The 27,696-nt window shown below is 37.4% G+C and overlaps 1 protein-coding gene across 2 annotated transcripts; it reads left to right on the top strand.

The window, feature by feature from the left end:
- The first annotated feature begins 179 nt into the window (after positions 1–179).
- baz1a (bromodomain adjacent to zinc finger domain, 1A) lies at positions 180–26,958 on the top strand. Of its 2 annotated transcripts, none has more exons than XM_058749351.1 (28): positions 180–331; positions 634–775; positions 2,410–2,688; positions 9,754–9,903; positions 9,998–10,099; positions 10,233–10,320; positions 10,443–10,577; positions 10,757–10,817; positions 10,935–11,089; positions 13,076–13,171; positions 13,267–13,405; positions 13,583–13,729; positions 18,077–18,172; positions 18,341–18,565; positions 18,705–18,870; positions 19,140–19,244; positions 19,355–19,446; positions 19,726–20,271; positions 20,684–20,847; positions 20,972–21,114; positions 21,249–21,397; positions 23,248–23,328; positions 23,423–23,670; positions 23,912–24,102; positions 24,214–24,545; positions 25,279–25,451; positions 25,647–25,734; positions 25,910–26,958. In XM_058749351.1, the coding sequence occupies exons 2-28, from the start codon at positions 663–665 to the stop codon at positions 26,080–26,082; spliced, it is 4,437 nt and encodes a 1,478-aa protein (XP_058605334.1). In that variant the 5' UTR covers positions 180–331; positions 634–662; the 3' UTR covers positions 26,083–26,958. The 2 variants fall into 2 exon arrangements, with proteins under 2 accessions (XP_058605334.1, XP_058605332.1); XM_058749349.1 differs by having other exon boundaries at positions 25,276–25,451.
- Positions 26,959–27,696: the final 738 nt, after the last annotated feature.

Raw genomic sequence — 27,696 nt, 5'->3', positions numbered from 1 at the left:
AGTCGTATCAACGCCTATTCAAATATACATTAACCTAAAATAATGTCATTCAAAATACATGAAGCATCTGTGGAAAAACTAAAACTCATTTCCAGTTTCGACTCCCACTATTGGCTACGGAGGCGTGATTGGCGCTCATACCGCCCAATGGAATGACAGAATTGTCGTGGAAGCTCCACCCCCAGCGCTACCCGGTGGGTAAGTGAACTAGAGCGGATCAAAACTTGTCGTCAACACGCTTATCCCCGCTCGGAGAAGTGGGACATACTCTAATACTCTTGTGGTTTCTTTCTCTTCCGGAGCTGATTATCTTTTTCACATCATAGATTTGGTAAATATCATAATTCCTCTTTTATGTATCGGGCTCATTTATTATATATGAACCAAGCGTGTGCTTTATATTCGGTTTGAATAAAAAAGCGAAACATGTGGGCTGGATTTTGAACGTCACCCGGGAAGCGCGTGTCATTAACAAAGACTGAAGAATATCGTTATTTTTTTACATTTGAAATCCTAACGGTTTTACTTCAACCGGTTTCGACGAGTCTTACAGTCGTGACTTTTAATGGACCCGTATTAATTTGACATTTTCTTACTTTCTAATTGTCCCTTTGTGTTTGTTGTTTTTGAAAGTCTCCGAGAAAGATAAAGAGAAAGGAAAGATGCCGCTTCTCCACAAAAAGCCGTTCGTGAGGCAGAAACCGCCCGCTGATCTCAGACCCGATGAAGAAGTCTTCCTCTGTAGAGTCACACATGAAATCTTCAGGACCTATGAGTAAGGAATTTTCATTTTATTTCTGTTTGTTCATTTCAACTTCCCCTTTGATGCCAGTCAACAACAGAAGCACCAGAAACTAACAAGAGAAGTGACAGCCCGCTTGAAAGTTTTACTTTTCATACTTAAAACATTAACCGACCTACATATATCTTGGTTTGATATCTTAAACCAGCTTTACTTATATCCCAACACCCCTAGTGTGAAATAACCTTGTATTTATAAAGACTTAGGGTTTCCCCCTTCGTACACCCGGCAGGTGTCAGTTGGAGGCCTTTGCTAACAGAGTTGGCTGCTAGTTAGTTAGCTCAGTTTAGCCAACTAAACCACGATACAAAGAGCAGACTGAGTGAAATAATTCATAAAACTGTCTGTCGATGTGTTATAAGAGCTTATATAGTGTCATATCGCTGGTGGGATGTCCCCGGGAAGCCCCTGATCGGGTGTTTTTGGGGGGTGTTAGCGGAGATGGGACAGATCTCATCCACACACAGGATGTTGTAGCTTAAAACGTGGTCGCTGCTATTGTTAGTGTGTTTGCTCGTTAGAGGCAAGAGTTTTACAGCTTCTTTCATTATTATATTGGTGTCACTTCTCATCAGGCCTTGGGAAACTGACTTACTGGTTATTTGGGGCTAGAATGGGAAAGATTATGATGCCCATGTAGTACTCTTAATTGCGACTATTTGAACTGGTTTCGGTGCTCATCTGTCATCAGCTCTTAGAAGTTGACATTTGTTTTGGTAAGTGGTCATGTTGGGCTGATGTATGAAGTAGGATACAGATTATCATTTTAGTATGAACTATCATTAGGTCTGTTTACTGAGTTACAACTACTAATTACTTGGATATATAATCCTAAAGCAAAAAAATGCTGAATTAAGATCAGTTGTTGAATACAAAAACATTTTTTAATTGTTTTATTTCTTTTTTTTTTTTTTTTTTTTAACGCAATATCTAAATGACAACAGTGAAAGCTTAATGTGCTTTGCGATCCTTATTTTGATTAATTAGAATGATATTTATGATTTGTATTTATTTTAAAATCGAAATGGTCATAAATTGATATTCATCTTTATTTTGGGCATCTGCCTATTTGTTAAACTTGAATATGAATGGCATACCAATTGTGTGTAAGAGCTTTCATTAGTAAGTTATGAGTTCTAACTGTTTAGAAATAAAAACCAAGAGTTCATGTTAATTTTAAATAATTTTGATCCTATATATATATATATATATATGACTGATAATGGGAAGTCATTTAAGTTATAGCTACCAACTACTTGGGCATAAAAACTAAAAGTAGTCTGACTGGTATTGCGTATGTGTGTGTAATTGTGTGTTAATAGAGCTTAAAATATCGTCTCCTTTTGATGACGAACAGTCTATTTGGTAAGTTATTACTTATAGCAGGTTCGATTATGAATAACTTGAATTGAAAAAACAAAAGATGTGATTGTAAACAAATAGATGTATTTTGGGTAAAATCTCCACTCTGTTATTTGTTTTCCCCAAAACATGAGCTTTTTGACCAGGTTCATTAGTCAGTTGTGAGTAGAACGTTCATATCTGTGTAAATCGAAAAGGTGTCAGGATAGTTAAAAACATAACGCATTGTGTTTTTGTTTTACCAGAGAATTCTTTGAGAGGACAATTTTGTGTAACAGTCTTGTATGGAGCTGTGCCTTGACGGGGAAGCCCGGCCTGACCTACCAGGAGGCCCTGGAGAGCGAGAGGAAAGCCAGATTTAATCTTCAGAACTTTCCCAATGCGTTGCTCGTCCCCCTTCTGCACCTGACAGCACTTACGCACCGCTCACGTCTGCATGAGATATGCGATGATGTGTATGCATATGTCAAGGAGCGCTTCTTTCCTGGAGAAACTGTGGATGTTGTCAGTCGCTCTGTTGCCAGGTGAGATACTGTTGTAACTCATAACTCCTCAACATGAATCACGGTATGCATTGTAGTGTTTGTCTTCCAGGGCAATTCACCTGAGCTCCATGAGAATCGGCCATGAGACTTTTTATGAATAAAGCAATAAGCTGTTTTTACATTAAAACAATAGGAATTTATTGTTACAAACTCTGTGGCAAATTTATATCTGTAATGTTGTTATCTGAATAGCCATCAGTATCGAAACTGACTTGGTTAATTTTGAGGCAGATATCACTGGAAATAAAGACAACTTGCTGTTCAGTGATCCAGATGTTGATTCAGATGAGTTTATAGTATACATCATTCAGACTGATTCAAATCTGTTAGCATGTGAATGTGAATTTGTGAGTTTTTTTTTTGTGTTTGTTTCTTAGTTTTTTTTTTAAGTGATTCCAGGGTTTATATGGGCACAAAATGAGGCAGAGTTGGTACCATCCTGATCATGGGCTCACATTGTACCTACCCTTTAACTGGCGGAAACAAACACTTTTTACATGCATGTCAAATTTACGGCAGAGCACGCCTCTGAAAACAATGTTTACGCCCTGTTCGCGTTTCATCTTCTTTTCACAGCGATTGGTTGTTGCTCGGCATTTTTCGCTCGATATTTGCATGAAATCGAGGAATGCCCAAACTTTTTGATTCTCTCGGCTGCTCTCAACGCTTTCTCTGCGCTGCTTTCAATCCCATAATGCACCGCGCAAGCGCTTATGCTCAACTTCCATAGGAATGAAAACGCTTGCTCCGCTGCGCTCGCTATGTGCCAGTGGAAACGCACCTTTACATTAGCATCATCGTTACACTAGTGTTTATTAGCTTCATGTTTCGTGTGTAGAAATGTTTCTCTGGTTTTGCTGTGTACAGAAAACAACACGGAAGTGTAACGGAAGTAACAATTGCTCAACTCACAATTGCGATACGATTCACGATACAATTTTTCAAAAAAAAAAAAATTCTACAAAAAAGAAATTTTAGGCCTAAATGAAAAGGTGTCCTTTTTTTTTATTGCTTGGAGAAAATGTTGCGTATTTCTTTTGAGAATTTGAAATGTGTCAAATGACAAAAACACAGCATATCGCAACTGTTCATATCCGATTTGTGTGTCCATAAGCGCTTTTTCGTTTTTACTGAATGTACATTGGTTTCTATGGTAATGCCGTTGCGTTGTTATGCCTACGCTAAAAACAACAGTAACAGCAATACAGATGTCTTACCGTCACAGTTGCACTGTAGTATTATATTTCATCTTGTGAGGCAGTGGCTTGAATGTGTGGCTTTATTCTGTGCTGCTGTCTCCGCTACTTTGTTTATTTATTTTTTTTTTGTCTCCTCTACTTTCAAAACACAAAGAGGTACATATACTAGCAGTATATTGTTTTTTTTTTCTGGTTGACTTGCACTTCGCAATGACACTTGTTTCTGCAAAGATGTTCAGCATGTTTTCTGCCAAAATGTCTGACGTGTTTACGTTTTACATGGCGTGAGGACGTGAAAAAGCTACGCTAAATCCGATCTGAACGGTCAGACTGAAACGGATTTCCAGAAATGCGATTTTGAATAGGATTCCAAACCACATATGAATGTAGCTCGAAACGGATTTGCACAAATCGGATTTCATGTAGTTCGTTGCCGTTCAGACTATTTAAATATAATCGGATTTCAATCGGATTTGCACAAAAATCTGATTGGGGCTGACAGTTTGAACGAGGCTTTAGTACTACTTTTAATATGCATTATACAGAGGTAACATGAAAAGAAAATGCCATCTAAACTTTTCAGTTCCCCTCAGAGATACATTCATATAAACTCATACCCCCAGTTGTATTGCGATTAATTTAACATCTCAACTGATTTGAATCATCGTATTTGTGATGATTCAAATACAGAGATTGCTGAAGAGAAAACATACTGAGACGCCACTGGAAGCCACTAATGTTCATCAGATCACAGTGGAAAATGAATAGAAATGATGATTCTGTCTAAAGAAATGTAAAGTGAGTATGTGAAAGATATCAGTATTTCTATAAATATGCACACGTTTGGACTAAAAGCCCTAATGGGTGCTGTTCAGTGACGCTTGCACGTGACAGCCTGTCTGAGTTTGTCGACAGCCAGAGGTAGCAAATTAAAAATTGAGGCGGCCACCTCATAATTCTTTATGCAGGAAAAGCAGATTCAACAGATTGACTGGGTCATATGTTGCATATTGGACTGTACCGGTTGCAATGCATGTTTATTTTTGTGTGGTGCTGAAAATTCAGTCAATTTAAAGTCAATTTTACCATTTTTGATAATGGTTAAATCTTTGAAGATCTGTCTTTTGAATAATTTTAGGACAAGAGTTTACTTATTTTTATTTTTTACTAGCGAAAGAACAACCATTATGTAGATGATCCACAACTGTGCTAAAGAGAAAGTATGTGAATAGTGATGAACAATAGTCCTGTATAAAGCACTGTTTTGAAAAGACCATGGCTTAACAGAAGAGAAACACCCAGATGTTCATCGATGTGTCTCCACCCTTGTCTGCCTCCTCTAGACAAAGCTCTTTTGGAGCTCTAAAAGTCCTTGGCAGCTCTGTATGCAGTACATTATCAAGTCTTAGAAAATAAGTATGCTAACCTAGCACAATTCCATAGAAATAATCTAGCCTGATCTTGACCAGAAACTTGCCTGTTGAAGGGAAGTGTATCAGAGTCCTGTAGGAGAGGATCAGAGTCAGCCATCACAAGCTGACCTTGCTATTTGGAGATAACATAAAGTGATAGGGTGGAGCTTAGAGAATCCACCTGATTGGCTGCACTGATGCAAGGAGTTGCCCTTGACATCATCAGAGCTCGCAGAGACAACCAGACGTGAGGGAGCATGGAGCCCCACTGGTAGACAGGGGGTGGAGAGGGATTTTTTTTTTTTTTTTGGAAGACAAGTAGGAAGACTGCTGTCTGTGTCTGGCTGAGTCTTGCTGTCTTATCCAGTCAGTCAGATAGATCACACCCAAACTGCCTGCTTGATTCTGTATGTTTAGAGTTTTTTTTTTTTTTTGCAAATTAATGATGAGACGTGTTTTCTACATTGTGGATAAATATAATATTTATAGAAATAAGGTAATATAAATGGCTGTTCTGGGAGACCTAGAGATAGCCTTACGTTTTTCACAATGTCTTATGAACTGCTCTTTAAAGTAGATTTTAAAACATTTTACCTGTACATACTATTTGTCCTAGAACAGGGGTGCCCAATAGGTCGATCGCGTTTTAGGTCAGTGGTTCTCGCGAGACAACTTAAAACTAATATATAATATACTAATGTTATGACTATGATAATGTAAAAAATATATATAAATAAATAACAGCACCACCTCTCAACGTATTCTGTGTTTCAGACCAGCAAACCTTTCCTCATCGTGCTGTGTGAAATACAGACTGAACGGCGGCTCATAACCGCTGTATGAGCATATGATACACAAACTACAGCTCTTGGCTGGATAAAAGAAGCCAGTGTCACACTAGTAGCCTAAAGTTTTAATGGATGACGATTAGGGATGTGCACGAGTACTCGATTAATCGATTACTCGAACGCATCAGCAGCGATCGAGCATGAAAACGATGATCGATTGGCTCTAAAAATGCTTCTTTTTTTTTATTAAACTACTTTCATTCTTTCTGATTGGTTATGCTGGTATTTGGGCGGTAGTCTGATATTTGATTGGTTATGGCTGCAAGAAGTTGTGGTCTAGAGACAAGACCGGAGCACAGAGCGAATATGGCTTCTAAAGCGCGCAGCATTGTCTGGCAACACTTTGAAAAACTTGATGAAAAAACTGTCAAGTGTAAGATGTGCAGCGCCACACTCGTCTACAACTCTACAACGAGTTCGATACATTACCATCTTGCACATAAACACAAAAAAACAGATGATGCCGATGCCACTACCAGCAGTCAGACGAGCATAAGAGATTTCACCATCAGACAGAAATGCGACACAGGCAGGGCAGAGAAGATGACGCAGCTAATAGCAGAAATGACAGCAGAAGACTTGCTGCCTATTAGTTTTGTTGAAGGTGAAGGTTTTAAACGTTTAATGAATTACGTTGAGCCCCACTATACTGTCCCATCGCGCAAAACGGTCACTGCAAGGATTGATGCTCTATACGAAAAATTATTAGTATTAGAGTATTAGTAGTATTAGAGACGCGAGGTTTTGAGGAAAGACGCAGCTGTGAACATTGCCAACTACCTAAAAGACCGCCGGTCTAATTGTAAATAGACTCCGCACTCGGCTTTCATCTGAGCACGCAGACCGACTGATCTTTTTGAATAAAAATATGTAGTCCTTATGTTAAGTTTATTAGCCATTCATGGTAAAATATTCAGGCTGTTTTTGTTTTAAGTTTTAAGCAGCATAGTTAAATTATGCCGGCTTTATTTTATTTACCTTTACCGACTGATCATTTTGAAAGAAATGTTATGTTACCTAATCTTTAAGTTTTATAACTGTGGTAAAAATATTCAGGCTATTTTTATTTTAAGTTTACGCAGCGAAATTATGCTGGCTTCTAATTTTCGTTAGGTTATGGGCTACTTAACAGTCGTTTGGTGAAGTTGTATTAAACTTTATTTTTGCGAACCTTTTACAAAAAAACTTTTTTTGATCCACAGCTGTTGAGATGCCGCTGAAGTAAAATATTGTTTAGTTAAAAATAACAGTTGAATAAAATAACTGAAAAGCAGAGTAACGTGTGTTTTATTTGTTTTATAAAACAGAAAAGGGTAGGTTATCTTTTTAAAAACTGATTCAAAATATTTATACAAATAATAAGACACACATATTGATGGGGATAATACTGTAAAAAAAAATTTTTTTTTTTTTATAATTTTTTTTTTTTAAATAATTTAAAATTTCTTTTAAAAATTTGCTTTAGTTGCCATTGTTTTAAAGCGCCCTGTAACGGGAGAAGCGCATCCACTACTTTCTGGTTGGCACGCAGTTCAAGCTCACATGCATTTTGTTTAGATAAATACAATTTGTAATATAACATTTACATATTGTGTATCTAGGCTATGTGATTAATTTTATATACAATGCCTCATGTAGAAAAAAGCGCTTCAGCTTCACCTCACACTGTTATTTCTTTTAAATGTTTACTGTATTAACCACTATTGATGGTGATTTTTAATAATCTGTGTTAATTTAATTATTTTCTGAATTCTGTCATAGTTTTATCATCAACGTTTTTAACAGGGCTTTAATTAAAATTGTCGCTATGACGCACACGCCCCGCCCCTTGCTTAAGCTCCACCCCCCGATTAATCGAGTACTCGTTTCTCAAACCTGTGGATTACTCGAAATGAAATATGATCAGAAATGCCCATCCCTAATGACGATTGTAATCAAGGTAAAGATGATTACAGTGGCATACAGGATCGTGCATTAGGTGCGCGTTGTGTCCGTTATTTGATGCGCAAACGAACCGTGTATGTGTGTACGCTCTCGGCGCACTGATCACTATAACATAATTTCTGCTTGAATACAGCTCAATATATTCACGTAGTTGAATACAGTGAGTGTTTTATAACGGATGCTTGCGTGTTTTGGAGAAGTTTGTGAGGATCAGTGGTGTTCATGTACATATGGTTATCAAACGCTCCAAACAGCTTGTTCTGACAGAGGAACTATTCACTGTGGCATCGAGTAGCCTTCAGATCGCTGAGTTCAGAATATACATACTTTTACTTACTTTTTAAGTTGTGTAGAATATCAGTGACATGTTTGCGAAGTATGTTTGCAAAAAAGAACATGGAATGTTTAATAAATCTATCTTGAATTTGCTTTGTTTAAAAAAAACTTGCATGAAAATACATAGGTTGTAGTGAATAGAAAAGTTTGGGCTTTACGTATTGATTTGGAGAGGAGGGGGTCTTGGAGTTAAAAAAGTTGAGAACCACTGCTTTAGGTAAATGCAGGCACAGTTCTATGGGGGCACTAAGAATTTAACATTATTTTATTATTAATATTTTTTTAAATTAAAAAATAATTAATGCAATATAAAGATACATCCCAACAAGCTTTTTTTATAAGCCTATTTATTGTATATGTATTTTATTATTTATTTATTTTTCATTTGGTAGATCTCTGTGAGTTTCTCATTTGAAAAGTAGATCCCCACACTAGGGATGTTAATTTCGGTTAATTTTCCTAACTGACAACCGACGCTCCTTAACCGATTATTTACCGTTAACCTACAAGATTATTTTAAATTAGAACTAAAATTTAATTAGAAGGAATAAGTGTCTGTGACCCGTTAAAAATACCAACATTTGTTTTCCGGGGATTAATTTTACATGCGCAAAAAGCAGCAAGCAACCCTAACCTTTTACAATTCCGATTATCTTCATGACTAAAAGGACGAGAGACCCAACATTGGTTTCAGTTTCATTGAGCCTTAATTCGTTTTGGTTTGTCGCTATAGCTTTTTACATTTAATTCTTGTTCTTTTATAGGCTTTTAAAGGATTTGTTGTGGAGTGAGGGGAACTAAAATAGCATAGCTATGTTTACAGTGTTTATTATAATATTTGTAATTCGCGTCAGCCTATTTCTGAATGAAATAATAAAATGCGACTTATAGGCGACCTTTTTTTTTTTCTCTAAAAAACGTTTATTTATTTATTTATTTTATACACGTAGCTTATTTTAACCATGCATTAAACCTGTTAAAATATCTTGATATACTACAGAAATAAATAAATAAATAAGTGACTTTAAACAGTTTAACTGATTGTATTAATCGGTCAAAATTCTTATCGGTCGGTTAACGGTTAAACGGTTAAAATGAACATCCCTACCCCACACAAAAAAGTGTGGGCACCCCTGTCCTAGAATTTGAGGTAAAATTCTGGTTCCCAGGCTGTCTGATTAAGTCTAGTTTTCATTAGTTCTTTATGAAGAATAATAAATATTAATAGTTCACACTTTTCCATTTGGAACTAAACGCATGCACACAGATTTGTTTAATCTATTTTAATATTTCCATGCTTAACAGGCAATCCTGCAAAATATTGGATGTTACGCCTCCCCATTCCAATGGCACAGTCAACGGCCATGTCAAACATCACATGGAGGGCGATTCAATTGTAATCAGTGACAGTGATGAGGAGCCCGCAGTCACTTCTCCCAAAACATCAACTAATGGGTCAGTGCTCAGAACTTTCTCTCTATGAAATGCCTCATGTATCTGCTTGTACCGGTTTTCATCTAAATTGTGTTTTATGCTTTGTTGTCTAAAGCAAGAAGAAGAAAGCCACCAGTCCATCTTCGTTTAAATACAGAGTTCAGCCTGTCAGCCCAGAGGGTTGTGAACCTTTAGTAGTAAAAGCTGCTCAAATTTGGTGAGTTTTATGTTCTTTTTGCTAGAGATAAATTCATGAATAAATGTCATAGTTGTCTGTTTCTCTTGTTTGTTACTCATTGTAAAGTCTCGCTGATAATTTTTTTTTCTCCTATTGCTTTTCCATCATATAGTCGTAAAAAGAACGTTTTTAGTCGAGACAGATTGAAGCTACTTCTTAAACAGCACTGTGAACCAATAAATGGGACTATCAGACTCAAGGTAAATATAACAATGAAACACAAAAATGTAATGGATATTTAGACTGTAGTTATCAAGGTTGCCCAAATTAATAATTTCAATTTAAATGATTTTTTTCCCTATCTGGTTACTGTTGTTTACAGCCATCAACAGTTCTAAAATATAAGTTAGCCGAACACAATTTCTCCTACTTCTTCCCGGACGAGCCCCCAGTGTTTGCCTTCAGTCCACCAGGGAAGGGCAGAGGTCGTCGTCCTAATGATGCCTCTCCAACTGAGGTCTGTATTATTGTGTGCTTAAATATGTTTACATGTAACATTTGCAACTTGATTGTCTTCATTCAGGCAACTAAAGCATGGCATGCCATTTGTTAAGAGAAAATTTAAGTCTGATGTAGAATTTAGGACCTATGCTTTAAATTCTGTTTCTCTGATGAGAATTTGTTTCCCAATTTTAGGTTAATTATGTTGAGGAGAAATTAAAATTGATGCAGCAGAAAGAACAGATGATGGCCATGGGTAAGTCTAAAATGCAAAATAAGTTATACACTGACTAGACTTGTCATGTAGTCAGTTATGCAATGCATCTGATTCTGCATACATTTGCTGTTTCTTTGCATGGCTTTTATTATGAAGAAAAATTCAAGAAAGAAAGAGAAGATCTAATAGAGGCCAAAAGGAAAGAAAAAGAGGACAAGGAGAAAAAGAGAGAGGAGATGAAGAGGATAGTAGAAGAGGAGAAACAGAGGCGGAAAGAGGAGAAGGAGCGAATGAAGGTTGAGAAAGAGAGGGTGAGTTGGAAGGTTTTTTTATTATTTATTTATTTACTTATTTTAAGTTTATCTCCAGTCTTTCACTCATACCTGGTCCTACATATGTCAGAGTAGGGTTGGGTATCGTTTGAATTTTATCACTTTCGATTCAGCTTATCGATTCCAATTCTTTTCGATTCCCAGTTTAGATTCCAATGTGGTTAAATAATGATATCAAACATTTATCCTGTGTCTCTTTTTTGCAAACCATTTATTGGAGCTGAATACCATAAACAAAAATCAACAGGCTACATAAAAACTGGACTCTTTAAGAGCTGTTTGTGTGCAAAATAGAACCGCATGATTCTGGATAAATTATGTTTTTGTTTTGTTTTGTTTTTCTTCCCAGTGGAAGTTGTGGTTCTCTCATGATTCTGAAGGAAAAACATTAGACAACTGAACAAAATCTCATTTAATTTATGAATGAATGATTCAATGACTCACTCAAGATGTACTTGTTTCATTACTGGATGAATTTCATTACTTGAAAGAATCTCTTGAATGATTCAAAGACATTTTAACAGGCCCTTTTGGCCACCTACTGGCATAACAATGTAATCGATAAATCTTCATTTGAAGTGCCAAATTACTTTCAAAAGGTGACTTACTCTATTTTAATCACTACCTTACACATCAGAGTTTATATCTGAACTATAAACTTTTATCCCAGTACTTCTGTGATTTGAATGATTGTAACACAGAAATAATGATACTATGATTGAAAAGACTGTGACGCTGTTTCATTCATGACGGATGACAGCTGCTGTCTTTAGGTCAACAGCAGTGCGAATGCAAATTCAAATGTTCAAATCACACTGGTGTGATCATACGCTGCACGGACAAACCAAGTGATCACAACATTGATCGCACACGTCAAAGTTTGAGGAATGAAACAGACGAGTCATTAGCCATGTTTACATGTAGACTTTTTTTGTCATTCTGATTAAAATAATTCAGATTGAAGGATTCGGTGGACTGTTTACATGAGACGTTATCTAATCGGATAAGGTAGTAGCCTACATGACGACAAATACAAATCACCAGAGGAAAAAACGCCTGTATTTGCATTAATATTTTTAATAGCTGCTTGCACTTGCTTAGAATAAACAGCTAATATTTGAATCCCTTGCGTTCATTCGAGCGCTAGTCACGTGGCCAGAACACAAAGTCATACCATCTTTTATCGTACTACACACAGAACCAATATAGCTTGATCTCCGCCAGTTGATCAACACATCATCATATCGCCCTAATTTCTTAATGTTAATGCATTAAGGGATAAAATAACAGTAGGCTACGAACCTCTGTAATGCAGCTCTGAAATGAATTATACTCTGATATTACACAGTTTTACTGTACTTAAATGGAACAAATAAACTATTCAGTTTACATAATGGCAGGATTATAATTTTGTTCGGTTTATAGAAAGGTTTATCCCACCCCTCTCAAACAGATTACAATTTCATTCGGTTTGGACATTTTTATTCCGATTGAGGTGTTTATATGGAGCATTTTCATTCGGATTGGACTTTACAATGCTCCATGTAAACGCACCTATTGTAATTCAGGAATAGAGTCACGTTGGTGTTTGAATCGTGTTTGCGATCTATAACAATCTATTAAATTAAAGTGCTTTGTCATGTTGGTTGTGACGCCTCTCTTGCAACATGTTTAGCTATCACCGATATTATACTTAGCTTTTTTGGCTTCTGATCGCAAATGTAGCCAAACTTTGGAGCGCTTAGATTAGCGAATAAGGTCCTGGCAGATCGCTAGGTCTGGTCCTCACTGATGAAGGGGGAAAAAATTGCATAGGAATGGATAGGTGGAATCGAAATTTTAATTTGACAACAAGTATCCAATTCTTGACCTTAAGTATCCGATTCTGGAATCGGAATTGATTTTTGATTCAACCCAATGTCAGAGCAATTTTTACACCCGTTATACTTTTGTGATGTGCTTCAGGAACGAGAGAAGCTAAAGGAGGAAAAGAAAAAATATGCAGAACGACTGAAGTTATGGAGCAAACCTCGAGAGGACCTGGAGTGTAATGACCTTAAGGTAAGCATGCCCCCTTAGACTATAAAACACATCTTTGTTTGGATGCATACATAAGCAGCAAACTAAATGTTATTTTGAAATTTGCCTGTCTTCAGGAGCTGCCGAAGCCACTTCCAGTGAAAACCCGTCTTCCTCCAGAGCTGTTTGGAGATGCTCTGATGGTACTTGAGTTCCTGAATGCATTTGGAGAGCTGTTTGATCTAAAGGATGAGTTCCCTGATGGCGTAACACTGGGTAAGATACATTTACTGCTCATAAACGCATTACGCCATGGGATATTATGGCATTCCCACTCACTGACTCCTAATAACCTTCTAGCTTACAAATTGTATTTCTTTTACAATTAATTTTTTGGAGTCAGAGGCAATATTTTTTTTAAACGTTCCTGATGAGGGTTTTTGCTTTTTACAGAAGTTCTGGAGGAGGCCTTGGTGGGCTCTGATCCTGAGGGGCCACTCTGTGAACTGCTATTCTTCTTCCTTTCGGCTATATTCCAGGCTCTGGCAGAGGAACAGGAGGAAGTGGCCAAAGACCAGGTGGCGGAAGCGGACACCAAAGGTCAAAAAAACTTATTTAAAATAGAGTCTACAAAGAAGATACTTCAAATTGGGAAAAGTTAATTTTGTCATATGAAATCTAACAGACAGATATAATTTACTGATGCCAGGGTGGAAAAGTATATACTCAATATTTGGAAAAATTGTGCAAGTTTCAGAGCAGTGTTATTTTTGTGTCATTGAGATACCATTAATTTTTTTTTTTATTATTTGGAAGTCATGTTTGTTTTTCTATTTTCATTTTAATATTAGTTAGTTTTAGTTGCTGCTTTGAATGTTTTTGCCTTTTTTATTATTTTTTTATGCCTGTATAATTTTCATTAATTTTTATTTTAGTTTTAGTCTAAGGTTGGGCGACGTCTACAAAATTGGCATCGGACAATGTCTGCAGTGAAACATCGCGATGGCGCGGGGGGGTGGAGTTAGGGGGTGTCCCTGAAGCGTAACTCTGTATTCAGAACGGCAAGGAAAACAAATAACGATTGCCTGTTACATTACAGTACATGACTGAAGCTGGTCGCACACTGGACAGGAAGAGCAGCGCGGCGCCACATCTTTAAAATTCAAACACATTTTCTATGAGCGTACGCGCACCGGCGGCGCCATTCGGCATCTGTCCACGGCACCTAGCAATGATTCAAAACAATTTAAAGACTTGACAGTGTGCGACCAGCTTGAGACGATGGTGAATGATTTGCAGATCCCGAGCACAACTGACAAACATCTAGTCTTGTAAAATGTGTGGTAAGTACTGCCGCTCCATAGTATAAACAGAGTACGTGCGATCACGAATCTCAAAAGTGAAGGGGGGATTTTTATATATATAGGGTTAGGTTTAGGGTTAGGGTTAGGTTAGGGTATAAAATGGGCAATTCCACCATTACGGACGTGACATTTGCAGTCAAAATCTGAAATATAAATTATATTTATTACCAATATATTAAACCTCTTAAATCTCTTTATATTTTTCTAAACCCCTTAAAATAGAGTCCAGACATCAGAAAATTATCAGTCTATAACCCTATTTTATATGTTAAATGGGGGGGGAAACGCATGCGTTACGGATGTGACAAAAAATAACACGAGTTTCTGGGAGACAAACAACATATTTTGTAGACTTTCTGCGAATTACAAATGCACAGCCCAGAGGCAACATCTGCCGAATGGAGAAGGGTTGGCTATTTACAAAGCATTAAATATCAATTTTGTTGAAATTTTCGTTTTTGTGTTTCAGAGGAAAAAATCAATGTTACGGACATGACATCTCTCCGTTACGGACGTGACCAGTCTGAAAGCGGAATTCATCCGACTATGAAAAAACCTATAAAAATGCTTTAAAAACTTTAACAGAGACGTCTAGTGAGTATTTAATAGGGCTGCCCCCCACTAAAGATTTTTCTAGTTAACTAGTCGTTTGTTTAAGCCATTAGGCTATTCAACTAATCATGCATTTTATATTAAATTAATAGACCTACTAATCCATATGAGCTTCAATATATTCCGCACTCAAGCACACGTATAAAATTTGCCACAAGGCACAGGCAAAAGTAGCCTAATGATTATTAATGTATAGAAAAAGGAGACATTTTAATTATTTATTAATAAACTAATGTTTTCTTGACGGCTGCAAGAAGAAATTCACAGTGCTGACTCTCATCTCCATGGACCGTTGGACGCTCCTTTAGGGAGAAATGCAACCTTCATACATTTAATTTTGTTTTAAATTGGTTAGTTTAAAAGTAGACATTTCAACCTTTCTATAGATATATTTAAGACACACATGCTGAGTTTTGGTTCTTTTTGGAGACGCACTCCAGTTCACAGAGACGGCAGAAAGCGCATCCTGTATGTTTTCGTTTACATAAATTTCCTCTAATTAGTTTAGAATTGATTTTAAGGTGTTTCATTATCAGGAAAAAAAAATGCAAGTGATCGCACAGGCGAGGCACATGCATGCGCATCAATTGATATTCCACACAAACACTTGAACACGGTCCAAAAATATAGCACATTTATAGCCTATAGGTTAACGCTAGAGGTTGGAATCCACATTAAAATAAATCCTCACCAGTCTACATCCAAGACAGATGCAGTTATAACCTGCAAATTGAAGGCTATTTGACATTTTAAAATGATCTAACTCCTAACATGCTGCTCCAATTCGTTGATCATTGTTGTTGATCAAGATTAAACGGATATCGCAGTCATAAACTTGTTTTAATGAGTCTCATAAACTTATTTTAATAAATCGCTTATGCATTAAATAACACAGATACAGAACAGGTTAAGTTAAATGTACTGAATATATAGGCTATTGTACAAATAGTAATAAAATGCTATAGACTGCGAATAAGATTGCAGTTTCACATTTTGCATATGCATAGCATAGTGAATTCATTAACATGCAACGATACAAAATAAAACCAAAAAATATTTAGACAAATAAGAGAATGATGCAAACCAACAGCACATCTCTTGCGCGTCACACACAGCATCAGCAGCAGCATGCGCCGCTGAACATGCAAAATCTTGCTCTCTGAATGAATGCAGCGCAGATAGACTCGAGACACAAGTTATTTGAAACGCATTGAATGTTTAAATAAGATAACTTTCTCAAATGTATCTTTTGACGATTTGTCCTTCAGTCCGCCTGTGCATTTCTGGCCCGCACAGTCTTAGGCTCAATCTCTGCGACGTTCTCGTTGAGAATGCAATTTCTTACATGTTAAAATGAATTCATTTCTAAAATGTTATGATATAGAAAGCATGAAACCGATCCCAGCAGTATAAACATACACAGGCTATCAGTCATCAGCAAAGAGGTAAATATGCATGCCAGTATGCATATGATTTAATATCTAACGTCCATAACGGTCACGTCCGTAGTGCATTTTTATGGTGGATAAGAGCATAGAAAGGAGATGAACTGTTGATCATAATTAGCATGGCCATAAGTTAGCTTTGTACAGAAAGTTTCAAGTTAATTGCATTAATAATTACTATAAGATATAAACTTAATCTTTAAAATGTTATGGACGTGATACAGCACTGAAGCATCCAGACCTCATAAATCTAGCCCTTATAAATCCAGAAATCATCGCTGTTTAGACAAAGTGAGTTTATTTATTTTTCAGACAAGCCTCCATCTTTCTACAAAATACTTACGGTTGACATAAAAAAAAAAAATAGGGAAGTCTTTGAGGTCTCATTTGAAAACATGAAATACAGTCGAATGAAAATGTAATTTTACTTTAGGTGCACCCCTCATGTGGTGGATAAACATGGCGATTTCCTTCAAATTTCTATTAAAGCACGTTAATGCAGTAAAATACAGACCTAAATGTACAAGTTAAACAGGGTTTTATTCTTTTGGTAAAAACTTAATTTTTTCATGGTAAGGATGACTTGCATGGAATTGCCCATAGGTTTTTGAGTCACAGATCAGATGATTTTTCAGATGAGCAAGAAACAATAAAAAAAAATTAATTAAAGCACCGTGAAGGGTTTTTGACAATTTTATGTGAAGCCTATGTATCTTCAACCCGTTCTCATCAGTCTGCGTATAAATAATACAACTTTACAGAATGGGTTGATATCTTAAATGCAGGGAGACACGAAAGAGGAATCAACTCGGTATTTCCGCGCTGTCTGAAACACGTCTCTATGCTTGTACGCGCTTTGGCTGTGTGTGAGAACAGCATGTGAGTAACGAATTGAGTTCTCTTTTGTTTCTTCTTGTGGTTTAAAATTGCTTGCATGTGTAAATTGCCAAATTAATCTCGAAATAACATGCGTGCCGAACAGTGGGAATCACGGATCAGCTGCGCTCCGTTTAACCCCTAATATAGACAGTTCAGAGCAATCTATCGTATATTAATTTAACATAAAATCGTCAAATTGCTACTCCATATCAATCGCATACAACGAAAATACTGAATAATTAGAACAATCATTAACGCGCAATAAATAACAGTGTGTCATATGATCATATCTATAGGTTACACATTTTCCCAGAATGTTCTTGCGACCCAATAGCAATTCTTCCACGGCCCAGTAGTGGGTCGTGACCCGGTGGTTGGGGACCTCTGGTCTATTGGCCCAACCCTATTTTAGTCATTTTAGTACTTCAACTTAAAGTAAACAAAAATAAATTGCCTCAGCAACTTACTAAAATAAGTTTTAAGAATTTTTTGACCACTTTTTGTGGTTTCAGTTAATTATAGTGCCAAATTTCAGTAGTTTTAGTAGTTTCTAGTAGTTTTCCACTACTAGAAAGTCCAGGTGTTATGTTATTTACCTTCAGTATCCTGGTGAGTCAGGTGTGTTTGACTGTGGTTTTTATTCTTAGATCTTAGTGAAGCTCTGGAGGATGACGCTGACCCCACACAGTCTGCCATCAGCGCTGTGGCATCTCTTGCTGCTGCCTGGCCACAACTGCACCAAGGTCAGATAATGTACCCTGAAATATGACTGTACTGTCTTTGACCACCTGTGGTCACTTTTTAATGATTTTAGCTTTGTGCCTTTATGAACAGTATATACACTTATAATGTGCACTTTCAGTAAATTCAAACACCCAGTGGAACCATGTTTCTTCCTTTTCTCTGCATAGGCTGTAGTCTGAAGCAGTTGGATCTGGACAGCTGTACTCTCACTGAGATTCTGAGGCTGCACATCCTGGCCTCGGGGGCAGATTGCATGTCCACCAATGCAAAGTTTCGCTACCAGAAACAGGGTGGGTTTGGCTCCACAGATGACCCGTGTGTGGAGCTGCGTCTGTCAAACCAGTACCTGCTCAAAAAGCTCTCCTGCACTGCTGTCTATGACCTGCTGCCTGGTTAGTGGTGTTTTGTTTGTTTCTTTTATTTTTTGTTATAATTTAAAATAAAATAAATAAACAGAATGAAATGAATTAAAAAGAAAATGAACATTTTCAGATTTTTCAGTATGTCTAATATTGTTTCATGTGTATTCAGGAGAGAAGCTAAAGATCCTGCATTCTCTGTGTGGAAAGCTGCTGACTTTGGTTTCTACAAGAGACTTTATAGAAGACAATGCCGACGAGCAGAGATCTGCCAAGCAGGAACTGCGAGAGCTTAAAGCTGAACAGCATCGCAGGGAACGAGAGGAAGCTGCAGAGAGGTATGGCATAGACCGTAGAGTTAGGGTAGTGCCATATTTTTGACAGAAATGAAAACGGGGCTGTAAGGGATACAAGTAGAGTATGTTCAATGGATGTACTGTTGTTTAACAACGTACTGATTAACAAAGAACCAAGTCTTAACCCTCACAGCCTTGTTTTCATCCGTGTTAAATTCAATATGGCATCTAAACTGACTACGGTTTAACACATAGACCTATACCTATCTATCAGCAGCTTAGAAACGAATAGTTGCATCTCCATATTCCAGGGTTCGAAAAAGAAAGGAGGAGAAGCTGAGGGAACAGGAGCAGAAATTAAAAGAAAAACATGAAAAACTCAAAGAGGAGGCAAGAAATGGAGAACATGTGGCAGGGTAAGCTGAACCAATAATCCTTTCTCAATATTCATTCCCTGGGTTTTGGGACACAGCTTACATTCCAGTCCACATATTTGATTAAACCTGTCTCTGTCTGTTGGTTGTAGGGAGGAGATGGACACCAGCACAGAAAGTCAGGAAGGTCATGCTGAGCAAAACACTGAGGATGAGGAGGAGCAACCAGCTAAATCTAAAAAAGGTATCAGCAGAAGTATCGCATCAGTTTACTTTGATACATTCTTGGTCTTATGATCGATTTATCAGTGCGTGCTGTTTGAAAGGGAAAAAAAATAGCTAAAATAGTTAATAAACCAACATGCCAAGTGGTATGAAAGATGTTGAACTTGATGATTAATCACTTTTATCCAAAGTGACTTACTGCATTTAAGATGACATTTTATCAGTTCTTGCTTGCTCTAAGAAATGGTTTAAATTCTGTTGCAAATATTTATAGAATTCCTTTATTTTTGTTTTCCAGTAAAGAAAACAAATGACACCCCAAAAGAGAAGCAGGTTGGTGAGGTTGAAACGAAAGACAGTCTGAGCCCAGAGGAGTTACATCAACAGCAGCTCAAAGAGAGAGAACTCCTGGAGCGCATTCAGAAAGCTATGGCCTGCACCTACATCCTGCCTCTCGGCCGAGACCGCCTTTATCACCGCTACTGGATTTTCCCTTCTGCTGGGGCACTGTTTGTCGAGGAGGACTTCTTTGGCCTGACAGAGGACATGCTAGAGCCCCGTCCTACTCCCGAACCCAAAATAGAAGAGCTTTTCTCAGCCGAGAGCCCAGTTAAGACAGATGCCACCACTGAGGAGCTGGTGCTGGTCCAGAACAACTCACCGCCAGTCAACCGGCCCAATCAGTGGTTCTTCTACAGCACACCTGAGGAGGTGGAGCAGCTCATAGAGGCTCTGAACCCTCGTGGACACAGAGAAAGCAGCCTTAAAGAGACTTTGCTGCAGGAGAAGGAGCGCATTGTTCAACTGATGGATAGCAAAGCTGCTCAGCGTTACCATCACTCAGGTAGTGTGGGATTTTTGGAGCCAGGTTCTTGAGTAATGTTACATTTTGTTTTTTGTTTGGTGCCTGGGACTTTTTTCGATACTGATATCTGTTGCAGATGAGTATGATCATTTTAATAATTGAACCATTAATAATGCATGATAACAGTAATTATTGATGATACCTGAGCACCAAATCGGCATGTTAGAATGATCACTGAAGACTGATGTAATGGCTGCTGAAAATTCAGCTTTGTCATCACAAGAATAAATAGCATTTTTAAATACATTTAAAAAATAAAATTATTTTAAACATTTGAACAATATTACTGTTGCTATATTTTTGATCAAATAAATGCAGCCTTGATAAGCATAATAGAAAAAAATGAATTATTAATTTTTTCAAACTGTACTACATTTCATTTATTATGCAGATGAATCCCTGCCAGAGACCAAAGGCAGTACTTTAAAGCCAAAAGCTGGCCCATCTTACCCACAAAGCACTGTACCTGCTGAGCGCTTCATGGAGAATCGTCTCAGAGATCTACTACTGGATATTGAGGACCGCATATATCAGGGAACTCTGGGGGCAATTAAAGTATGTTGATTGTGTCGAGCACATTCCGTAGCTGTAAACATTGTATTTCTTATATTGTGATGTGATTTGATCTGTATCTTTGTTAATGGTAACCTGACTTTTTTCCCCTCTTATCCCTGAAAAGGTGATGGACAGAAACTCGTGGAGAGCCGCACTGGAAAACGGGAACTATGAACTGCTAAATCCTGAGTCTAAAGAGAATGGGCTGACCAATGAAGAAGAGGAGCCGATGGAAATTGATGAGAATCACGTCAGAGTCAAAGACAGGTTATTTCACTTCAGTATCTGACACTTGTGTACTTTTTTTTTTTTGCACAAACAAAGTCTGATGCTCCTACAAGCTAAAAATTTGCAGTAGTGTCTGCAATTCTGCAAATTGATGGTGTTTTTCTCATGTTTAGGCTGCAAGAATTGAAGGCAGAGGGTCAGAGTGCCACGTCCACAACTGTGAGCACACCACAGCCTGTTAATAACATTGTCCACTATTTGGCACAGGCTCTTGCACAGATAGAGCAGGGCATAGAGCGCAAGTTCCTGAAAGCTCCGCTAGGTAAGATCTGTTACTTCTGTGGTTTCTTCTGAAACTTTGAGGGTATAAAGCCGCCTTTCCACTATCTCCGACAAACGACAAGCAATAGACCGGAAGTCAGTCATTTCTAATGTAGAGTTGTGCGGGATCTGCGTGGAATTCCAATCATATGCATATACGGAAACTTCTGATCCGATTTGAGATTCGATGCATTAAAATGCATTTTAATGTTTTTCTGTAAACACAATTTCTGTAAAATGGCGGTTTAGAATAATTATGGCAGAAATAATTATTTTATCATTATTAATGTTGATTAGCCCCATAAAACCTACTAAAAACTACAGTTTTTTTTTTTTTTTTTTTTTTTTTTAAGGCTGAGTATCGAGTTCGATACTTTTGAGGCACCGACCGAATTGCCTTGATACCATCGAGTATCGAAAAACGTCTTGTCGTTTGGTACCAAATTTCGATACCTAAGGGTTAATCTCATCAACGTCAGTGAGCCAATATGCCTGCAGCACTAGGTGTGTTCGACTAGAAGTGACGCGGCGAAGATTGATCAGTGTTTGACATCCGCGAGAGCGATTCGAAAGCGTAAGGAGCAGTCTGCTCTCTATCAAGCGGTTTTGTTTACTACACACAGACTGAAGCGCACGTGACGCTCGCGGTTATTTCAGCGTCTGCCGTCTCACTAAATGAGGACATAAACATGAACAACATCTCCAGAACTGCTCTGAGAGTCACTTCATGAGCATTTTACCATTTGATTTGAGTTAAACTAGCGTCATATCATATACACACAAAACTGTAAAGGTATTCACGGCAACCCGTCAAAATAAAAGTTTGGTTTAACTGGGAAGACACTGCGGCAGAAATACATAACTATTGTTCAGCAGAATGTACATACTGTTACTACTAGGCTGCTATTAAAATTATTAAAACTTTATTTTTTTAAGTAATGATGACACAACATTTCTTCCGTGTTTTAATTTTAATAGTAAACCCCCTTTGTTTGCGAAAATAAATAAATAAATAAACTTTGATTTTCAATAATTTAAAGATAAATTAAATTAATGTTTTATGCCTTCATTTGAAAACCAGAACACAGAATTTCTGAGGAAAAATAAAACCTTTCATAAGGCTATTTTAAGAATAAATTTGAATAAACTAAGTTCTTATGCATTCAAATAATTAGACCTACTACGCCAGAATTTAATAACAATTTCTGTCTGAGCTATGCGTTTTAAAATGAACACGCACTATTGTAAATGTAGCCTAACAGATGTGTAAACTATTTGAACTTTATTAAAATTATTTGCACCTGATTTATTGTGTTGGATATATTTTGTTCCTTTATGCAGTGGCTCAGGAGATGAGGCTTTGAGTCTGTTTAAATGTCAACAAGCTGAAAAAATAGAACCAAAGTTTTTTTTTTGAGACCATGTAATCTTGTTAAAACTGATTTCATAAAATTGGTATCGAAAAAAGTATCGTTCAGGAACCTGTATCGAACTCGAGGTATCGTTATCGATATCGAAAATTTTTAAGCGATACCCAGCCCTACTGTTTTTATTTTGGGGTTGTTTTGTGTGGAGATATTCATTATATTCATTAAAATCATTCATTTTACCATGGGGAATAAGCCGAGGGTAATGGTTGCTTCATGACCAAGTTGAAAGTTCTGTACAACTGCCACGACTAGGGGAAGGAATGCGACAATCGTATTCAAATGTCGGAGACAAAGAAAAGACGGCTTAAGTGTGTGTTCCTGAAAACTATATGGACAATTTTGTTTGTAGGAACATGGTTGTTTCATTTTTTAATTCATTAATCTACAGGCTCTTATTTCTGAATGTTTTGTTTTTAATCAGGTGATGACGATGCCAAGAAAGACCAGAAGTTGAAGAAAAAGGATAAAAAGAAAGATGACGATCAGTCCAGTGAGAAAGATGGTAAAATTTCTTGTTTACCAAAAACTGAAAGTGTTTTCTCTTTAAGCACATGTTGGTTTAAATTTATCATTACTAAACCTGTTTTCCTCAACAGATGGCAGTGAAAGTGGCCGGCAGATGAAGACTGTGCAAGAACGCTGGCGTGAGTCTTTGTTGGCCTGCTCCAGCTTGTCGCAGATCTTCCTGCATCTCTCCACACTTGAGCGCAGTGTAGTCTGGGCCAAATCCATCCTCAACGCCCGCTGTAAGGTGTGCCGTAGGAAAGGAGACGCTGAGAACATGCTTCTATGTGATGCCTGTGACAGAGGCTATCACATCTTCTGTGTTCGGCCAAAACTGAAGGTGAGAACCATAGTTTTTGGAAGGCTTTATTTAGTGGACACCTTATTAACTGTTCATTTTCATAAACCCTGACTTGCCATGCAGATTTAAAGTGTGTATGTATAAACTAACACATGCAGCCAAGGACAAAACAGACATGTATATCAGCAATCTGTAAATAAATTATTGTATATTTGTTTGTAAATAGAAAATCTCGAAAGTTTAAGATGAAAGTTTTGATCTTCCTTAACTTGTTTTACAGGCTGTTCCTTCTGAAGACTGGTTCTGCCCTGAGTGCCGCCCCAAACAGCGCTCCCACAGAATCAACTCCCGTCAGCGTTCCTCTATTGACTCTGAAGAAGAAATGGAGGACGAGGAGGAGTCTGAACAGGAGGAAGAAGAATCAGAAGAGGAAGAAGATGAGTCAGAAGAAGAACAGTCAGAGGAGGAAGAGTTAGTGGACTTGGCTTTTTCTTGATTTTGATCATTTTTCTTGCCGGTTTACTCATTTCATGCAAAAGGAGATCATGAAAGTTGTTTTCTTTTTTCTCATTTATTTAACAGTGTGTCCAAGAAGGCTCCAGTCAAACTTCCTCTCCAGAGCAATAAAGGAGGTCGTTTGAACACCAGATCAAAACAGGCTGAATCAAGTCATTCCACGCCTCGCTCGCAGCAGAGCACACCCAAACAGGGCCAGCCTGCTAATAAAGGAGGCTCCAAAAACTCAGGGAAGAAGTCCACCCAGGTGTCTAATGGCAAACCTCCTCCCCGGGCAGGAAGCCGCTCCAGTGCTCGTCTTAGTCATGAGGTGCCCGCCGCTAATGGCACAACAGCCAAATCCAACCAATCCAGTCCTGCAGCAGAAAATACAGACTCTAGGAAGAGACCCATCACTGGTAAGGAGTATCAGTAAATTCACAAAAAAAAAAAAAATCAGATTAACGAAGGAAATTTGATTTATTGTATCACATCAAAGTAGGATACTATGGAAGCTTGTTTCTGCCACAGAATACAAAAATAAAAAAAAAAGCAATTATGACTCACAATTTTGAATAAAAGTCTTAATTATATGTTTATCTCACAATTTTTTTTTCTGGCATGGAAAAAAAAATTAAAAATGTTAATCTCACAATTCGGACTACTTTTAATGAAATTGCAAGTTTATATGTCAATTCTGACATTGTTTCTTAGAATTGAGAGTTTGTGTCTCACAATTGCAACCGGTTATTCTAATAACTCAGAATTCTGACATTGTAATTCTTTTTTCCCCCTTGTTTAGGAACAGAATGAAAAAGGTAATTGAGACTGTCTCACAATTCTGACTTATTCTCAGATCCACTTTTTGTGAGGAAAAGTCACAGTTGTGAGATAAAGACATAATTGCCTTGGCAGAAATAAAGTTTCATAGGATACAGTATGAAAAAAAAGAGATGAAATGGAATAAAATTCCATGTAAATGCCAATGTTTTCCCCATATTTAATATTGGGCTTGGATTGAAGAAATTGAAACTGAAAAAAATGGCATACTTGATTTTTAACTGGATGCAGACACCTATTATTCTTCCCGTTTCATTTTCTCTAAGACTTCTTGTTCACATGTATTGTGGTCTGTTGCTGTTTCTCCAGCAGAGGTCTCCCCAAAAACCAAGATCGTCTTGGCTCCAACCACCACTTCATCCAACCGTCGAAGCTCAGTGAGAAACTTAGGTGTACACGAGCTGTCAGCCTGTGAGCTGCTCACTGTGGACCTGGTCAGACACGAGGACAGCTGGCCCTTCAAGAAACTGGTGTCCAGAACTCAGGTAGTGCATTTAGAATTCACACTTCACACTTATACCCCTCTGTAACAAGGCCATGGAGCTCCCATTAATGGTTGCTTTACGACCAGCTGTACTCTTAAATAATCTGTGCAGTTGTTCTGTGACATCTCACTATCCCACACTGAGGCGTTATTTTCATGGTTTTAATGACTACTTTTATTGCACATATTTTTCCAGGTGCCTGATTACTATGACATAATCAAAAAACCCATCGCCTTGAGCACAATCAGGGAAAAGGTCAACAACTGTGAATACCAAACTGCTGGTAAGAATAGAAGGTTGAATTTTTTTTTTTTTTTTAAACAAGTTGAAATATCCACTTGAGTATATCAAGACGTAATTTAGAATGAACCATATCTAAACCACTTTAACGTCTTGAAAGAGTCGCACAACATAAACCATTGCTAAATGTGGTTTCTTTTGTGTTATTAATCTCATAGCGGAGTATATTAAGGATGTGGAGCTCATGTTTTCCAACTGTCTGGAGTACAACCCAAGTAACACCAACGAAGCAAAGGCCGGTCTACGGCTCCAGGCCTTCTTCCATTCTGAGCTTCAGAGACTCGGCCTGGCTGAACGCATGACCCCTCCACAGAAACGGCCACGGATGTAAACAAAAGCCCGTCTTCCACACATACACCAACTGGCCCAGACTGAAGGCCAGTTCATAATCCGCTGTCTCATTATGTTCCGTGGCATTTGTGGAATGTTCATGAACATTCCAGTGTGGTGTGACTCATTAAAAATTCTACCTAGCTCTTGTTCAGTTTTATTTGCAATGTGCAGTGTGCAGGCGAAACGGCACTCAAGCGCCAGATATCAAAGGGCATTTATCTTCACAGCCAGTGACAGGAGTATAAATCGGCCTTTAATCCTATGGAGCAAAGTATAAGTCCTTCACTAGCAGGAGAAGGGTAAAACAACTGCTGTGAAGAAAAAAAATATTTGCACTGTTTTCTGAAAAGTTATTTTTGTGTTCATATTAACTCAGGACAAAAAGCATTGTGTTTTTGTCTGCAATTTCAAAATGGTGCATTTTGTTTTTTGTTTTGTACCTCAGCTGCATTTCTAGACTACTATTTTGTATAGATTTTTACAGACCTGAGTCTCCATTTTGATGATAAATTAAGTCTCACAGCTCAAAGGAACAAATAGAATTTCTGGTTTGTAGTTGTGAATAGTTGTAAAGATAAACTCAGTTCTTTTGTTCAGGTCCCTATAGCTTGCATAAACACTACGTAGAAACCAAATCATCCCATTTTGTTGCTTCCATTTACAGTTTTTGGTATTTATTTAGATTTGGGTATAATTTGCTTGCTTTATTTATAAAATTGTCTTTATAGGCTGTGCCCCCCGCCCACCCTTCTCCATCAGAAAGCTGTATCTATCAGTTTTTCCTCTCATGGGTCTTGAGATTAATTTTACCTGCTGTGTAAATCTTTTTTTTTTTTTCTGTATGTAAAATAAATTTTGTTAATATTTGGCTTGACCACTTGTTTTCATCACTGATTTTCAGTTATGCATAAATTGTATACGTTTTGAGTTGGGTGCACTTTAACTGAAGAAAAAAATAAACAAATCCTGTCTTTGTCCATTTAAAATGTGTACCCTGTGTAACATTGCATATGGGTATTTTAAAGTTTATAACATATCATCAGCACTTGTGCCTTCAACTATTAATAAATAAGGTAATTTAGTCATGAACATAAATGATGAATATTATCTGGTCTAAAATATAATAACTGCTCTTATATAGAGTAAAATATCTTGTGTACTTTTCACGACTTAAAAGTCTGTTAGACATGTTATGCCATATTTTCAGTACATTTATGGGTCCCACTTTATATTAGGTGGCCTTAACTACTTGCATTTGAATTAATCATTTGGTACAATGCACTTATTGTGTACATGTTTTTACATTGTACTTATATTTTAAAAAATACCTACATGTAATTACACTGTTGACCCATCCCTTACACCATAACCCACCCTTAAACCTACCCAAACCTGTCCCTAACCTTACCTGTATCCCACCTCAATAGCAGCAATAGTGTTTTGCAATACAGTATGAACACAATAAGTACATTGTACTTATTTTTTGATGTAAGTACATAGTAGTTAAGGCCACTTAACATAAAGTGTGACCCGTTTAAGTTATTGTTGTTTTAAAACAGTACTATGCCAAGTTGCACACATTTGCCAACTTCATTGCCAAGTGTCCCAATGA

The sequence above is a fragment of the Onychostoma macrolepis genome, chromosome 17 (genome assembly GCF_012432095.1).
Source record: "Onychostoma macrolepis isolate SWU-2019 chromosome 17, ASM1243209v1, whole genome shotgun sequence".
Lineage (NCBI taxonomy): Eukaryota > Metazoa > Chordata > Actinopteri > Cypriniformes > Cyprinidae > Onychostoma > Onychostoma macrolepis.
Note: the sequence above shows the minus strand (reverse complement) of the source record. Positions and strands in the feature narration are given on the sequence as shown.

Excerpts from the sequence above, each read along its gene's own strand:
- baz1a (XM_058749349.1), top strand. The coding sequence starts at position 663 with ATGCCGCTTCTCCACAAAAAGCCGTTCGTGAGGCAGAAACCGCCCGCT. Across the intron at positions 10,321-10,442 it reads ATGGGACTATCAGACTCAAG|CCATCAACAGTTCTAAAATA; the intron begins GTAAATATAACA and ends TGTTGTTTACAG. Across the intron at positions 21,398-23,247 it reads GTTCCTGAAAGCTCCGCTAG|GTGATGACGATGCCAAGAAA; the intron begins GTAAGATCTGTT and ends GTTTTTAATCAG.